Raw genomic sequence first — 17437 nt, forward strand, 5'->3', positions numbered from 1 at the left:
TCTTCTTGAAGCTATTCAGGATGGTCCTGTTTGTCTTCTTAGGAGTCACATATTTTACTTGGACCTCTTACGTGCCGTGTTATGACAGTTTTCTTTAGTTTGGGGATTTCCAGGGACAGTGTGGAAATGGGTAGTATCTTGGGACAGTCTTGAGCACAGTCTTTGGTCTCCTGGCTTATTAGCCCTCATAAACTTGAAATTTGAGGATCTGATTTCAGAAGCATGGCATTTGCCAGGCAACTAATGCAACTTTCGCTATGTGTTTCACACTATGAAGAGTGATTAAATGTTATGACTGAAGTTCATTGGTGTAATGTTTCTTTAAATTTAGGCAAGATCATAGAGCTCTCAGTGAAAGCAAGTTTGCCTTGTTTTACAATCACTTGAATAAATAACTGATGTTTTTATATTTCTTTCTGCTGTCTCCAGAGTTGAGACCTGCTCAAATGAAAACAGTGAGCTGCGTAAGAAGGTTGAAGTCCTGGAGAACACTAACAGGTAAGGTATGGAGATCACCAAACAAAACTGTAGCAGGATATGACAGTGAAAAGTGGAAATAAGGAGGTTAAGAGATCAACTGAAATATGAACAATGGCTGTGTCTGATGGGCTTCATGTCAGAGAAGGATGTGGAACGCCAGTTACTGTGACTGCAGTGGGATGTAAAACATGGAGGTTTTGATTGCATGTCTTAAACTCTCTCCCTAGCCTGTGGTGTGCTTGAGAAACCTTTTAGCACTCTTTTCTGAGTTCTTCCACTACCCAAGGGAAAGTAATTAGAAATACAAAACAAACAAAAAACTACAGTCCAGCTCTCCCAGTTGTCTTTATTTAGTGAAATTTTGCCAGGAGGCTTTAACCTGGGACATGACACTTCCAGAAATTACAGTGCTAAAACTCAAGTCATTATTAGTTCCTTCTGCACTACTAGATGTCATTGCAATTACTGTGCACCCTTCTAACCATGTCACACCCCAGAATTTCCTTCATTTGGAAGGAAAATCACCTTCTTGTTGCTTCATTTCTGAGGAAATGGGTGACTCAGTGATGGCTTTTTCAAAGGACACATGGCAGAAGATGTTGAATAGCTAAGCTTTTAATTGAGTGTTAGCTGAGAGTGCAGTGTCAGTCCTGGCTTTTGCTCAGTGTGGCAAATTCCAGTGAGTAGGTACTAGATGAGCCCACTCTTAGCACTTTCCAGCTAGAGGCATTTGTAGTGATGGTGGAATATTACCATGGAACATGATGGTGACACTGAAGTGTGGGAGGAAGCTGGGTTTTGAAGATAAGACCCACAATCATGGAAAATGGCCCTGGAGCTGATCTGGCAGCTAGTGTATTGCTAATTGAGTGGCATGTGTTGTTTCTGATCTCTGGATCCAGTCTCTGATTTCATGAAGCCAGACCCTGTAGCACTGTGACTTGCTGGAGAGTGTCTCCCACACACTGCTCATGCATAAAGACATCTGCCGCTTTCTTGAAGAGAGCCAAGCCATTTCTGTGCCTCTTATATCGTCCTCCAGGGTTTGACATAAAAGAACCAGGAATTATTCTGTAGGTGTGTAGTAGGGATGTCTCACCCAGAATCTGTCCCAGAAGGTACTGAAGTCAACTTCTCTTAAGAAAAGGTGCAGCTGTAGATTATCCACTTGGGGACAACATGTTGTCAACCCTGGAATTTTTCTCCCCACTTAAGATAAATTTGGTCAGCTGTTTTCACCTCTGAGCTGTTGAGGATGCACTCATGAGAACCAGCTATGTTGGTATTGTCCATTCTTTCAGAAAGGACCTTTAGCATCTTATCTATTATTTGATTATCTTAATTCTTTCAGGCTAAATGCTCTAAAAACTTTTAAGTAAGTGATATTATCTCCAAATCCTTCATACTTTGACCATGCGGGATGAGTTGCATTGTTTCCTTCCCACTGCCATAGCATTGATATTGATCTGCGATCTCTTGCAGAGAAGCAGATGTTCATCCTTCTGCACAAAAATTCTTGTAATTCATGGCAATGCTGTTTTGGCTATTTACATATCAGCTGAGTCTAAAATTTGCTAAGGCTTACATATGAAATACTGAGGAAATTTGTTAAAGTGCCTGCTTTCATCAAACCTCAGTTTTGTAACATACCATATTATGAGGCTTTCACCTTAACTCCAAAAAGCCACTTTTCCTATTTACTGTCTCATTCAGAGAATGGTTCCAGGCCCTGGTTTAATGTACATTATCCACATCCTACAGTGAATTCAAAATGTCTTATTTCCTCACTGGTATTTTCACAGAACCTTGGCATGACGTCCAGAAACTGTTCATGTTTCAGAACTTGTCTTCACAGCATCCTATAGCTGGAACTTCCATCTCCTACATACAGTCAGGAATCAAAATTCAGAGCAGTGGTGGTCAAAATTATTTAGTGTCAGTTTGGTGTGTCAGATGCCCAAATTTATATATTTAGGACTTTATTTCTCGAAGTACCTAGCACAGTTATGCAGACATGTATCTTATTTATTATGCCCAAAGCAGTGCCCTAGTTAACTTTAGTTGTAACTTTGAGTTCATTTCAGTAAAAAATGAAGATATTATTGAATATATTATCTAAAAGTAGATCTACAAACATCAGAGCTGTTCTTCCATTGTGAATGATTGTAAGAGTGGAAGAAAGATAACAGGAAAATAAGAGCTATGATTGCATATTAAAATGATGCATTCAAGTGTAGATGAAGACAAAGTTGGATTTTTACCTTGTTGAAAAATTGGGCTATAGCTGCTTACCTGAAAGTTCATGAACATGTATTGCTGTCAGTCAATATCATGTTTATTCTCAATCTAACTGGATTGAGAGGAACTGAAGGGCAATTTCCAAAACATACAGCTATTGAGCAGCAGTTTCCTTTCAGTATGTGCAATTAGATTTTAAGAGCATGCTATTCTATATATAGAAAACATTTGCATTGATAGATACCTTAGCCTTAAGGGAAACCCTGCTTGCATTTCAAAATCTGGCTCCAAACCATGGAAATGCTAGAATTTTTTTCTGATAAAAGTGTTCCTTCGTTACTCTCAATAACATAAAAAAAGTTAGAAGAATCTTCCTTGAAAGCCAGCCTTAGCCTGAAAATCTGGGTCCGAAAAGATGTAATGTCAAAGGTGCAAGTGTGGTTAAAAAAATTGCATCCAGGAACATTTCCTTTGGCATTCACACATCTTAAAAGACAAGGCAGGATCAAGATGCCGGAATCTTTAATTCTCATTACTTTGAGTGGGTGAGTGCAGCATTTTTGTTAGCTTTAGTATTAGAACACTAGCATATGTTACCTCTCCTAATTTGTGTGACTCAACCCCTTAGAAGAAACCTGTCCAAGTTCCTTCCTAGGCAGTTTTCTCAAAACTTAGGAAGCATGTTATGACATGCATATCTGTTCTGCCTTACAGCCACAAGTGAGCCATTGGTTTGAGTAGCATCTAAACATGTGGGACACTGCTCGCTTAGAAAGCAGAGGGTGTGAGAAGAAGCTGGCACTGGGTAGTGAACTGAGTTGTCCCAGTCACCAGCAAGGCTTGATCCACTCACATTTTGGCATGGAGACCAAAGGCAGAAATTTCCAGTGATCCAGAGGGTTGCAAACATTCTCTGACACCAGTGTTGTTTAGCTGGGAGCCGGGTCTGTTTGGGCTTAAAGACAATTTTGAATCATCTGGTGCTGGATATGATGTGTTGAAAAGTGCTCTTGCTTCTCACTTCTGTTGAGTCTGTATTTGTAAGTATATTGATGATCCCTTTTCCTGGAGAAATGATAGACATAGTGCGTGTGTGGTTGAGAGTGTCACACATGGACAATGCATGCAAGTGGCTGCCAGAGTTGCTCCCATGGAGTAACAAGTAGCCAGCTGTGTAGATCTGCACTAACAAGCACCTTAAAGGCAGCACTTTGTAAATAAAAGTGGTATATTCTTCCATTTCTCCAACTCGCAGTCGTCTAAAGATCAAGTTGCACATCAATTTGACCCACCAAGGGTTTATCAGCACCAAAGCTGCCAGACTTCATTGATTTGCTTGGCTGGTTTTTTTATTTGAGACTGGTAAAGTAATTTTACCAAATCATTTTCAAGGAGTAAAGGATCTAAGTTTAAGCTGCAGTGAGGTATCTTGCACTTAAATTCAGGCCGCCCTTACAATATTTGACAAAGCTTGGCAGCCCTGGAATAAATCCTTGCTTTCAGAGCAGCAGGACATTGGCTTTCCTGCTGAAACATCTTTTATGAAAAATTGATGGAGATTTTCTTTGTAATTCAAATGACAAAAAATATGGATTTAAGTGGTCTTTTAATTAAAATCTTACTTTGGAATTTGTCCTCTTTCCTACAAATGGGACAGGCAGAGAAGGAATCTGTGTAGAGTTAAAAGACAGAATGATTTTTCTCTCTCCTCATCAGAATTAGGTTTTGTTCCTCACAGAATCGGAACAATTCTCTAAAAACTTTTGATTAAGACAAAGTGTTTGGTGTCCCCTAGAAGATGTCTTGTTTGTTTGTTTTTTTGTTTGTTTGAATCGATGTTGGATTTTAAACAGAAGTATCGACTTGAGGAAGTCTCCCAGGTGGTTCTGTAGTGAAACTTCTCTCCTTAATCAAAGTATCACTGGGAGCAGAGGGGAAGCCTTGACTTGGTCCATACTTTGGTAGTGAAGAGGCCTCTTCTGAAGATGAATATATGTGAATATGCACCAAAAGACATCACAGGCAGACCAAGGTTGCTGGCAGTAAGTGAAGGAAGTGCAGGAGTCTTCAGTTGCTTTACAGCTTTCCTATGAGGTGCTTCCATTGGCCGGGAAAAGCGTGAAAGCACGGTCACACCTCCTATGGAGGTGACCCTCTAATTGAATATCCCTGGGAAATGTGTCAGACACAGTGAAAATAATCCCTGTGGGTGCAAACCCCTTTAGCATGCTGTCTTGGGATAGCATTTTCTCCTGTTAGGACTTAGCCATAGGCAGTGTATTCCACTAAAAGCATTTGTGGCCTTTCTACTGCTATTTAGAGGGAGCATCGTATTTTAGGAAAGTCCTTGTTCTGCTGGGCAGAGATTTTGCCTCTCATGGTCCAGATCATCCATGCAGCTGTCCAGTCACAAGCTTTTGCATGGGAATCTTTTGACCTCAGAATCCAGATTTCCACCATTCCAGATTCAAATAGAGAATAAAAGCACCAAGGAGTGTCCCATTTTGGATGTGGCAGGATAAACTGATGTCATCTCTGATTGAACTTGTTTCTTGCTCTTCCCTTGGTTCTTGCTCACAGTTTGCAAATGCACCTGTATCCTGTCAGCTCCAAACACTGAGTCCTTGTCTGTTGAGAAGAAAACAGTAGCTCTGCTCAAACAGATAAATGACTTGGGGAAGAAAGACATTTTAAGTGAAGATAGTTGGTAAATAAGGTGGAGGATGTGTATTGGAGACCTCAGAATACCTGCCTAATTATACTTTCCAAAGAGACTGTTTTGTAATCAGCTCTCTGGGCCCACTCTGCCCAACAGGTTTTTTAAATCGAGCATAAAAAGGCAGAGATGAGCAAAATGAGGAGAATTGCCTCTTCTCTGTTGATTTCCTCACCAGCCATTAGCTGTTTTCTCACTGACGCCTCCACAAAAAGTGGCAAGAATGATCAGCATTTCAAGGCTGCTGCTGCTGCTGCTGCCAGCCCCCGAGCTGAGGAGGATGAGAGCTCCTTCCTCCTCACTCTGCAGAGCTGTTCTGTGTCGAGCCCAGTGAGTCAGGCCCAAAAAGGGGGAAAGATTTAGTCTTCCAAAATAGCACTGAAAGTGAAAGTTCAGGGTTAAAAAGGCATTGCTGTCTAACACAGCTGGTGGCACGGGGTGGGAATACTGCGTGCAACGTGTTGTGTGCCAGGAAATGATGTGCACAAGTCTGGTGAACCCCGTGCCATGCAGTGGATGTGAGGAGGAACTGGGGAGAGATGCCAAAGGGAGCAGGGAATTAGGACGGTCTCATTTATGTGATGGACACTGTTTGTATCTCTCAATTTGCCTGTGGTCTCTGTAATACTGAATAAAGGATTGAATCGGGCATATCGCTCTCCTTTTTTAAATACTGGGCTGCAGAATAAGCCATGCTCTCAAGAGCATGCAAGACATCCTTTCTTAATAAGTTAAGAAGGATCTGCTGGCCCAGATAAATCTGTGCTGTGAGAATGCCTTGTGCTCGTTTCAGAATGTATTCCTGAAGTCCTTGAATTCATTAAACCCTAATTAGCGATGAGCATTGGTGATTTAAAAAATCTATGAAAATAGGCAGACCAGTGTATATTGAGCTGTGAAGGCACCTCTGGGTCTGTCCTACAATTAGCTTTTAGCCAGTTTGGTCTTAAAATACTCCTTCTATTTTCTCTGACATCCTGACCTTGCCTCTTGCTTTAGCTTTTGACGTAACAGCCTCCAAAACTGTTGTCTGGAGTTTCTGTGGGGTATCCTCCAGAGTAGGTTGTGAAACTTACAGAAGTGAAAAGTAAACTTGGAAACAAACAGCAAATTTGACATCTTGATATAAAGTTACACTATATTTGTGTTAAGGACAGGCATTTGGGTTGCTCCTTGATTGTTAAGAAAACTGCTGTGAAAACCCTGTATCAATCATACTTTGAGATCATTTCCCATTTAAATTACTTGTATTCTGACTGTAGTAATTGATGCTACAGCAGAAAAAGAAAAAAAACCAGAAAGGCTCTGCTGGTCTGGGACTGTTGACTCCATCCATATGGGAATTGTCATTATGGTTGGGACCTCTGAAAGACACAATCAGAGTATCCACTTGCAGCATCTGCAATTTTTGTCAACTCTGCAGTTTAACAAATAGCAATAAAGTGTTTTATTTAATAAATGAATGTGAGAAATGAGGTCTGTGCCTATGTCTGGTTTTAAGACATTCTCTTTAGAAGTCATTCAGCATGTGTTCTAAACCACTGAACAGCAGGTTTTTGGAAAAAAGGAGGTAGCCCTATACCTTGATAACCAATGAGAGCAGTTATAAACTCAATTCTGCATCTTTAAAAATAATGGCAAAATTCCTGCTGAATTCATGACACAGAGTCAGGGTATATATGCAACTGGTCTTTTGCATGTAGAACAGTTTCAGTTGTTAATGTGCCATTTCTTAAAGAAACACTGAAAATACAGTTTTTATTTATAAGAACTTACTGAAAGTACTAAAGAAATAATTGTTCAGGGACATCAGCTGAGGGAAAAGCAAAAGATCTTTTTGAAAGTTCCAGTGCTAATACATGTAAAAACTTCATAAAATTAAAAACATTCCTTGCTAGTGATTTCAAGGAGAAGACTTTAACCATTTCTACCTTATCCTAAATGCTGTATTATTTCCGTGTGTGGAATTTGAAACAAAAAGCTATTTAACCAACAAGCAGGTCAGTGTGTGTGATGCTTGTCTGTTGTCTTTGCTTTCCAGAACACTTCTGCAGCAGTTGCAGAGACTCCAAGCCATGGTTGCTGGCAAAGTGTCCCGCTCGTGTAAGGCAGCTAGCACACAAACAGGGACCTGTCTTATGGTGAGTGTCCCTAAAGCTGGGAACTGTAAGGGAATGAGAATCTCTTTCCACTCCTCAAAGGCACATCTCTTGTTCTGCAAAGCCTCTCAATGGCAAATTTGCAGCCTGGGGAACTCCTTTTTCGTGATTTGACAATTTTGAGGGAGGTGAGACTTGTGATTGATGAAGATTAATGATTGTGCGAAGGTACTAAGTTCTGAAGGAGACTGAGCCTGTGCCTTTGGTTGGGTGCTGCAGTGATGAAAGAAGGAGCAGTGCTCCTCCAAGTAACCCAGTTTATAATTTCCTGCAGTATAATATGTGGGAAAAGGTGTCTAGGGTTGTAAAATGAAAATGAAGGGTGATCTTTGAGGCTCGGTTCTTTTGATACCAATAAAAATAAACTTGCTCAAGCAAATCAAAATATGACTGAGGCTGTAAATCTACCTCTGTTCTATTTCAGTAGTAGTAAAGATAAGAAAATTAGTAGAATGAAACATTTCCTTTTCCTTCCTTACACTCATCTATCAAGTTGCCTTTATACCTAAAGTGCTGCAAATTGATGGAAATCATTTACAAGGCCTAAGATGTTCTCCCAGTCTAGCCTCACTGTCACTTGGAAGCAAGACTGGGGCCAGCAGCAGAAGTGACCTTGGAACTTCTCAGCAGTATCTGTAAAGCACACATGGCAGCTTTATCTGCTTTTCAACTTTGTGAGTAAATAAGGCAGCTGGTCAGAATGGTGCAGACATTGAAAATGAAACCAGCATTGAGATGTGCCCTTTAGAACACTGAATTGTTATTGTATAGGTGCCTTTTCTAGGTGTGTAGTGATGAGAATGGCCTCAAATGATTTGTTTTGATAAAGTAGCAGTTCTCATGTGCGCATGTGGGTCAAGTGCACTTACTTCTCCTGCATCCTCCCTTTGCCAGATGGTGGTGCTGTGCTTTGCAGTAGTTTTTGGCAGCTTCTCTCAGAGCTATGGGCCATATCCTTCTGCTACAAAGATGGTGTTGCCCAGGCAGCATTCCTCACCAGAGTCCTACACAGATTCCATTGGTAAGTGACAGCTGTTCCAGTCTTGCTCTTTACTTGGTTGTACTTAAGCACTTGTTTTCCACCCCCATTCCTAACCCCCTTCTCAAGCACCTATTGCTTTTCTGCTCCTTAAATGGCCATTTTTTTATATAAACCCATGTTTTTCTAAGAAGGATAGTTCAGCAAACTATGCTGATGGCAGCAGTCTTCATAAAAATGAGCAAAACCTTTTCCCCACTAGCATCCTTGGTACTTCTGTTTAAAGAATTTTTGCCTCTGTTTGTGGAACTAAAGATAGTGGTCTGTGAAAAGTAGCAGGGTTTCTACTCAGTAGCAAATGTTCATACTGTTAAAATGCACAAATTATTTCAGTTGATGTTTTCTTTGCCACTGTTACCAAAGAGTCCAAGGACTGAATGGGAAATTGTTAGTATTACATAACCATAGTGAACCAATATATTATCAAAGTTATTATTTAATTTTGTTCTTGTTTTGTGAATAATTTAGAGCTTTTTGATCCCTACCTGGAGCATTCCTGTGGTTTCTTTCTTCAGCTATCAAATTGCCAGTTAATCACTGTGAAAAAGAAAGGTCTTTGCTGCTTTGGCTCTGCTCTAACAGTTTCCATTTCCTGAAATGACCAGGGCTGTTCTCTGGGCTCTCTGTTGCTCATCTCATTTTGCCTTCTTTGTATGCAGTGAGGTCAAGGAGTCTACTAATTTATGAAGAGCCTCACCAGCTGGAGGAGCCATCAAGCCCGATCTCCTTTGCAGATCGCAATGACAGGCAAACAGACACCTCCAAGTTCACAGCACTGTCCCTGGAAGCTGTGTCAGGGACGCAGCAGGATGATATAATGCAATTCACAATAGCCAACGAGACCAGGCTAGAGAAATCAGTGCTGCTGGGCCTGCAGCAGCACAGGTGAGTGCAGGGTGGGCTGCTTGGGACACAGGTGTTCTGTCACTGTTGTTCATGCCTGAAGGCCGGAGGTTAGACTAGCAGCTCAACTATGCTGGGCACCACGAAGCATGAAGTAAGAGTTTGGTTTTTATCTGGAGAGTCTACAAAGTCACTGTTGCTCTGGAGAAGTAGTTACAGCAGAACTGTAGTAATACAGCTACCAAACTCAGTACTTCTGCCAGAAACCTAACCCCTGTAAGCCTGTTAGTTGGGCCTACCCACTTCTTTAAAGCACTTACTTGTGTGCTTCCCAAAGGAATAAGCTTTTGCCAGTTGTATGGAGTGTGAGGTTGTGCCTCACTGGGCTTTCTATGAGGTATGGGTGTGAAGAGCTGGAGTTTCTCACAGCAGTTGTCTTACTAAAACATTACTGCAGAAAGTTTGCAGGACTCAGTCTCAAGAGACAGACATATAAAATTACCTGAGTACTTAAGTTCCTACACTGAGTTCCCTCACTTTCAGCATAAATGTAAGGGTTTTTTTGTTGTTGTTGTTTTATTTTTTTTTAGCATAAATGTAAGTTTTGCAGGCCTCTGAAAAGAGAGCGATTCACTGGTTTAAATACGTGTGCTTCTTTCTGCTGCACCTTTGCTTGCCTAGAATCAGAGAGATGACTAATTCAGTATGTTACCAGACTCAACTGACTGACAAATACCTGGTAAATACTGAATGGCTCTTTAGCATTAGCCAATTCAAGCAGGATATGTACTTTTAAAAATTACTATTAGCATTAACCTTTGTTTTTTTGTTCCCTAGAGTCAACTCCGAACTAGAAGGAAATGAAACACTGAAGATAATTGAAATAGATAGAAGAGTCAATGCCACCTCTTAAAAATAAAAAAAGGCCTTTTTTCTTGACTTCCCTCTTTCCCACGTATTTTCAACCAAAGTTCCCCTGACTTGTCATCCTCAGTGAACCAAAGAACAAAAGAGAGGGAGTTCAACTTCTGCATTGACTGGTGAGGCTGTGACTACAGATGGGATCTCTTGTCTTTGTAACTCCCTTCCTCACGTCGCACACAGTCCCTGTCTCTGCTTTTATCCCTTTCCTGTCTAATACTGCAAGGGCAGGATTGAATTATGATAACAGATGATGCCAGCAGTGTGCCAGTGACTGGTGGGTGTGTGTGTCTGTACATGCACACAGCTTGATCTGAGCACAAAGACATTCTGGAGAAGGGTGAATTGTGCAAAACCAATGGGAGCATGTGGGTGATAGGTTTCTTGGGAGAAGGTAATTGGAAGAGAGAGGAGATGCAGCATGACGGTGCTTAGAGTCTCACCACAGCTCTGCCTACTGGTCTACAGCACTTGAGCCTTTTGGGGGGATAGAGGCAAGTGTGCAGCCTGCTTCTGAAGGGACAAGAAAAGACCCTGACACTGCTGCGTTCAGAGCACAGGCAGGAGAGGGCTAGTCCATGATGCTGCTGAATTGTCCTCCCCTGGCTCTTTCTCTTCTCCCCTCCAGCCTCTTCATCACTTAGCGGGGTAGGTTTCTCTGTGCATTGAAAGCAGTCCTGGTAGGCTTCCCTGCTTCCACCCTTGAGAAATTAAGCAAAGATCAGTCACTGTCTTATCACACTTTGTGTGGGAGAATTACACTAGTTCAACTAAATCTGTTTAGAAAGCAGGTTTTGTTACATTTATGCAATATTTTAGACGGATGCCCTTTAGTCTGCTTAAGGCTAATCTGTTTAGCTTAAATCAGTTCCTTCCCCAAACTTAATCAATGTAAGGCTTAAACCAGAAGTGCCTCCTGAGAGGACCATATGGATTTAATTTATTGGCTTCTAGGTGGTTGATGAAATTTCTTGTTTAGACCCAGTCTCAGATTGTCTTGTGTTTTGTTTTCCCTTCCTTGCCATCTTCCTGTTACTGTTGTAAATAGTATTTATTAGCTTTGAAAAATTCTGTTCAGGCAGTTGCAATGAAGACAACTGAGCTTTCCTAACACTGCAAGTGAGCTGGGCAGACTCTGAAATCGGACACACAAAGATCACTGAACACCCATTTCCTCCCCTTAAGCTTGAATTGTCCTTATATAAAGCCATGTGTCTTATTTTCCTCTTACCTCCTTTTCCAGAGATGTGATCTGAGACCAACTGCTTTGGGTACAGATAGGCACGGTTCATGCCTAGAGGTGGTGGATACTGTATTAACTGTATGGCAAGGCAGCCTCTAGTCTGAGGAGCTGATTTTGTAGGCAGGAGACCTGTTGAAAGAGGAATGAGATGAGCACATGGGGAGGTGAACTGACTGGCCCAGGCTCAGTGGGAAAGCCAAGAGCAGCAGTCAGGTCTGATCCCGGTCCAGTACTCTTCTCCATGCTTTGTTTTCTCCTTGTCCCACATCGTTACTGTCTTCAAGCGTCCTCTCTCTCAGTACCCTGGTCATGCCTTTGCCTGAGCTGTGCTTCTTGCAATTTGTCCTTGCAGGGGCATGGTTGAACTCAGTCCAGAATGTGAGCAGGGTTTTATCTGGTTCCTACAGAAGGGCACTCGTGCTCCATTGAGGATGGATTTAATGTGAAAATCCTAATTCAGCAGGCTAGCATAGCTACTTTACAGTTTACCAGAAAAAGTCAATTTAAAAAAAAAGTGATTTGAAGCTCTTTTTTTCTTTTACTTTTTTCCTATTGATAAATAAGGGAAAAACTAACCTAGCCTTACAAATAATTTTTTACTATGTACAGTAGATATTTCCTGCAACTATTCTATTTTGTAAAATATTGTATTTGTATTTTATTACAGCAGCTGTCACACCAGCTCCTTTCTTGTTCTTCATTCTCCTTAGACTTTCTTCCTTTGGCATCCTATTTGCCACCCTCAGGCCTGACTCAAAATTCAGCGAAATGAATGGAAGGAATTTGGTGAACTGGAGGGGACTGTGGATCAGTCCCCTCTGTGCCATTTTAAGAAGGTGTTTCACATCTGTGACAGTGAAACAAGTGCCTGACTCCATGAGCTAGTACTGAGTTCTGGTGTACAGATGTACTTTTCTAGGTAATGCCCTATTTGTCTATGCAAGTGCCTTAATATTTTACCTGAGGTGACCATGAGAGGAGAAATGCTGTTGTAGTCTATTTTGCAAGAGTTCCCTTCTTGGCATGGGTCAGTCTCCGCCATAAAGTCTGTTTCTCTTCACAGTGATCCTTCTGGGTTCTCTGAATCATTCCAGTATCCATTAACAACTTTTGTGTTTGGTTTTTTTTTAAATGGTTTAAGGCTTCACAGTGATCACTGGTGAGTGCCACAAGGGATGGCTGCATTGCTCAGCCACTTGAGGTCAGCAAAGTGACAGGAGAAAGCTGGGGTTGACCCTGACTGATCAGCATAAGTGGGCAAGGTCATAGTTTAGAAAATTCTTTAAACGGTCTTTTTTTTTTCCAGAACCCCCTTGCTTTGCTCTGAGGGCAACCAAGTGGTTAAATGTTTTGCAAAAGGGGGCCCAGGGTGTGAAGCACACCACCACTTACCAGTCTTGCAGTTTGCACTGTGCAGCCTGAGCTCCTGCCCATTGACAGCTAAATGGATCACCTCCCACTTCAGATACAGCTGGCTAACTTCACTGCGTGAAAACCAAAGTGGAATTATTTCTCAGTTCTTAAAACATAGATGACTTTGCACAACCAAAATGGCTCCTCCTCTCTGAAACCTACTGCACTCGCCACCATTAAAACTTTGCCCTTTTTTTTGTTTAATTTGGGCATGTTGGTTCAAATCTGGTTGGAAGATAATCATGTTTTCATCGTGAGCATTTTAAACTACCCATGGTCTGGGTCAGGCCTCTGTACTAGTTCGTCCAAGCCAGTATGGCCATACTGATTTCTTGTAAGTGTTTGATAATCTATTGCTATAATCTGAATTTGTGTAATCCTGTAAGTTATTTTTAGGTACTCCTTTAGGGAATCTCTTGACCTAGCACACACATTGCTTGGGGATTTATTGTATTACATGTTACTTTATAATAAGGAAAAGCTTTGCTTCACTTTGATACGTTTGTGATCATTTTTCTTCAGGGGCCTTAATGGAACAGGTTTCTCTGCTAGGGGCCAAGGAATCCCCTGTCATCACCTACTCACAGGCTGTTGTGTGGCAAGGACCCCACAATCTCCAGAGGGAGTTTGTGCCCGTGTTTTGTACCTAGCAGGGGATGAAGGAGGCAGCACAGGTGCCAGCCTCAGCATCCAGGGATGACCTCAGTGGGAGTGTTGGTGTACTGCAGACCATGTGGAGAGGCAGCTTCTGTGCTCTGAGTTAAGGGCATAGGGCAGGAGTAGTAAGGCATATTCAGGGAGGATGCCAGTAAGTGCTTTTAGTTAGTTCAGCTCTATTACTTGAAGCCTTAGCCTTCTGCTAGTGTGCTTTTTCTGGTGATCAGTGGCTTGGTGCTGTAGAATCGGGTGTGTATGGACAGGATAAGCAAAGGCTTTATGTGCTACATAACTTCCATTTCCAGTAGAGGACTTCAGTGATAAACTTAAGATTCCTCAGCTGTAAGGTTATGTTGCTCATCAGCACAATTTTATACACACTAGTAAACTTACCTTTTGGCCTATAGCTTTAAAGCATCTAGATCTGTTGGGTCTTTGCTTCTAGGGAGATAAGCTATTAAGGAATGTAGGGCATTATTTTATATATATGTATATTTAAAAAGTCTGAAGCACAGGGCATGTGATGTTTCTAGCCTTGTTACCAGTGTGTAGATAATGTTGGGGCTTTTCCCCCCAGGCTGTTTATAGTTCTTTGCTGCACTTCTTTCATTTCGTTTGTACCATTCAATATTTTTCAGCAGCACAGACTAATGGATTAGGCTGAGGTTCTTAGGCCAGATCCCAGCTGATATAACCAGCATAGTTCTCACACACTGCTCTCGGAGGCTGCAGGTCTGATTTGTACTGACAGGGGACCTCTTCCTCCACGTCTCTCTGTGTAACAGTATATCTCAATGTGTTCTTGATTTTTCTAACATAGACCAAAAATTAATCTAAAAACTTTTTTCCCTGCTAAAGAAACCAACCCACTTCTCCACTCCCATCCCCCCAGACTATCAGTGGTGAATTCTGTCTAGACGCTTTTAGAATGTAGGTCAAGTAAGTGAATGATGCTAATTGCTACGTTGGGAGGGATTTCCACTGAGTATTTGGGCTCTAGATTCTAGCTAATGCCAAGAGGCCATTGTTCAAAACCCACGCAGCTAAGAACAGAGGAATATGGAGTATTTTTATACTCTTGGTGACTAAAATATTTCTTTTTCGAGTCACTAATTAAAAAGGGAACATTTTGTATTCTGAAGGTGAAATGATAGGTCAGTACTTTGTAGCTACAAAAGTTGTCCCAGCCTAAATAATAGTGTAGTGCTATGATGTGTTGCTGCTTTGCACTATCTAGTGATAAAGTTGAACAGCTTTGGGGGTTGCAAAGGGGAATCAACTGATGTGTGTGTTAAGTAAGGTCTTTTCAAAGAAGATGTAAGGATTCAATCCATCTTGTAGCTTTCTCATGGCCAATAAAGTGACATTGGGCATTCAGAGAATTTGTTGAAGGTTGATCCGGATTAGTACTGCATTGCTTAGGTGATCAGCATCCATTGGAAACTCCAGGATTGAGAGGGAAGTTGCAATTTGGTTTTTTCATTTTTATGTCAGGCCTTTTTCTGCTTTACCAAGGTGTGTATATATATATATGAATCAAATTCCTGTGTAGGAGAAAGTGCATCATGCGGGAAACTCATTCGTGATGCTGTTTGGATCTGATGCTGAATGGAGTTTGGATATTCTTTATTAGCAGTAGTCTCTTGTCTGCCCTACAGCCGATCTCCAGATTCTTCCTCCAAGAGCTGCAACTAAAGAGGTGAGAACAGAACATGGGAAAGCTGGATCTGTAGACCTGTCTTACAGAAAGGGGGAAAGAAAGGCAGGTCAAGGGACTCCTCACATCACAGGGAAACCTTCTAGTTCTTGATTCCATAAATCAGCAGTGATAGCCTCTTTCATTAGTTACCTGCTAGGTTTAGCTTTACTCCTATTCCCCTTGCTTTTTAATACTATGTAGTCCTGTTCATGCATACCTGACCTTTGTGTTATATTCCACTTTCCCCTCCAAACAGCAGGAAAAGTCTTTTTAAACCTTAGCAGTCCATAGTAAAGGGAGTGGAAGAGAGAGAGGGGGAAGCAGAGGCAGGTAATAAATTTTTTTTAACAGGACTCTGCTCACATCTGACTTTACCATGACAGATTTTAATCCAGTGGTGCTGATATAATGGCATCTTGCTTTGTTCATTTGTACAGTTAGCAAGAACGAGTGTGTGTGTGAATCTGTGCACGTGTGCATGGTGAATAATCAAAAGGTATCAAAAACACAGAGTTTTCTTAATGTAATACGTGTTGCTAAAGGCATCTACCTGAACACACAGGGCACTTTGGGCTTGGTGCAGCAGAAAGTCCAGGCATTTCTCTCTGAAACCTGTTCACATTCCACATCACGGAGCACTCGTAAAACTGTTATGTGAATTGCTGTCTGAAGACTGTCCTGTGATTAACTGTCGACTGAATGTTGTTGCACTGTGTCATTTTGTGTGCATAGACTGTCTGGCCTTTCTATAGAACAGTTCTAGCTTGGTACAAAAAATAATTATTTTATATTCTGGTATCATTTTTGGTCTGTAGCATTATGGCTTTGAATTTTTTTTTTTTTCCTCTAGTGGTGTAAGTTAGCCTTAAAAGGTGGCCCCTGGGAACTGATAGCTCAAGGAACACAATTTGTTGAGCTGGTCTTCTGAGGTCTTCCCTGGGAGCACTGCTGCCCTGACTACCCCTTGGGCGCAGTGAAATGCCAGCCAGGGGAAGCAGTTTCCTCTCAGAGGGTGGTGCAAGTACATCCCAGTTTCCCTGAGATTCACTAGGCCTTCCAAGGGTAAATCACCTGGTGTTACTCCCCTGAAGAGAAATACATATCCAGGGCCAATTCCATTGCCTTGGACCATACAGAACAGCACCTTGTGACTAAGTCACTCTGCTGTGACACCCCTAGGGCACTTAAGCTGGTCTTTCCCTCTCCCTCTGTTCATGTGAATGCAGTATAGGTTTGTGCAAACATTTGAAACTATCTAAGATGACAGGGACAGTGATACTAGTGCAAAAGCAACCCCACAGTGATACTAGTGCAAAAGCAACTCCTTGGTAAACTTCACTGGGGCCTCTTCTGACTGCAGATACCTCTATTCTCTTGCCATGTCTATTTAACTCTGTGTCTGTGTTCAGTGGCCTGTCTATTTTTGTACAAGTGCTGTCATCTGGATGCGGTCCCACCTGATTTTCATACTGCAAACATGTCCATTGGGTGGAAAGAAATTGCTGTTTTTCCTTTTTAAATCATCTGCCTGATTCTGTGAGAGAACAGACTACCTGCTTTTGTAGCCTAAATATGTACGTAGTGAAGTATGTTATGCTTTTCATTTCTTGCAAATAAATATTTTCTGTAGAAAAAAGCAAGTATGACTTGTTTGATTTCCTGATGATCGGAAAAAATCTGGGCCCTTGGCTTTCCTGAGTGTGCCAGTGTGTGCAATGTGTCCATCTTCAACATGGCAGAACCCTGGTAATTTGGTGATAGAAAAGGAAGGTAAAAAACAATGATGTGGGGTTTTACTAAAGCTGGCTGCCCCTTCCCTTTTTGAGATTAGCAGAGAATTATATCTCAGTAATGGGTGGAAATCAGGTGCGGGCCGAGGGCATTTCATAGTGATACTGATACTCAGTGCAACTCTGTGCTACAGCCCCATTAGCAGTAAATTCTCCATACAAGTGGGATCCAGGAAGGCTGATGCTCCAGGGGGCATTGCTTCAATCCAGTGACATCAGGGCCTGTGGGGCTGATCTGT

The 17437-nt window shown here is 41.7% G+C and overlaps 1 protein-coding gene across 2 annotated transcripts in view; it reads left to right on the forward strand.

Moving 5' to 3' along the window:
• The window catches only part of CREB3L2 (cAMP responsive element binding protein 3 like 2), a 74745-nt gene extending 57697 nt beyond the window's left edge, over window positions 1–17048 (forward strand). For both annotated transcript variants that reach the window (XM_048300823.1, XM_048300825.1), the window contains exons 8-12: window positions 430–498; window positions 7476–7575; window positions 8488–8614; window positions 9292–9517; window positions 10313–17048. In XM_048300823.1, coding sequence (XP_048156780.1) covers window positions 430–498; window positions 7476–7575; window positions 8488–8614; window positions 9292–9517; window positions 10313–10388 — 598 coding nt within the window. In that variant the 3' untranslated portion in view covers window positions 10389–17048. The remainder of the gene's footprint in view (window positions 1–429; window positions 499–7475; window positions 7576–8487; window positions 8615–9291; window positions 9518–10312) is intronic.
• Window positions 17049–17437: the final 389 nt, after the last annotated feature.

This window comes from Corvus hawaiiensis, chromosome 4 (genome assembly GCF_020740725.1).
Source record: "Corvus hawaiiensis isolate bCorHaw1 chromosome 4, bCorHaw1.pri.cur, whole genome shotgun sequence".
NCBI classification, from domain to species: domain Eukaryota; kingdom Metazoa; phylum Chordata; class Aves; order Passeriformes; family Corvidae; genus Corvus; species Corvus hawaiiensis.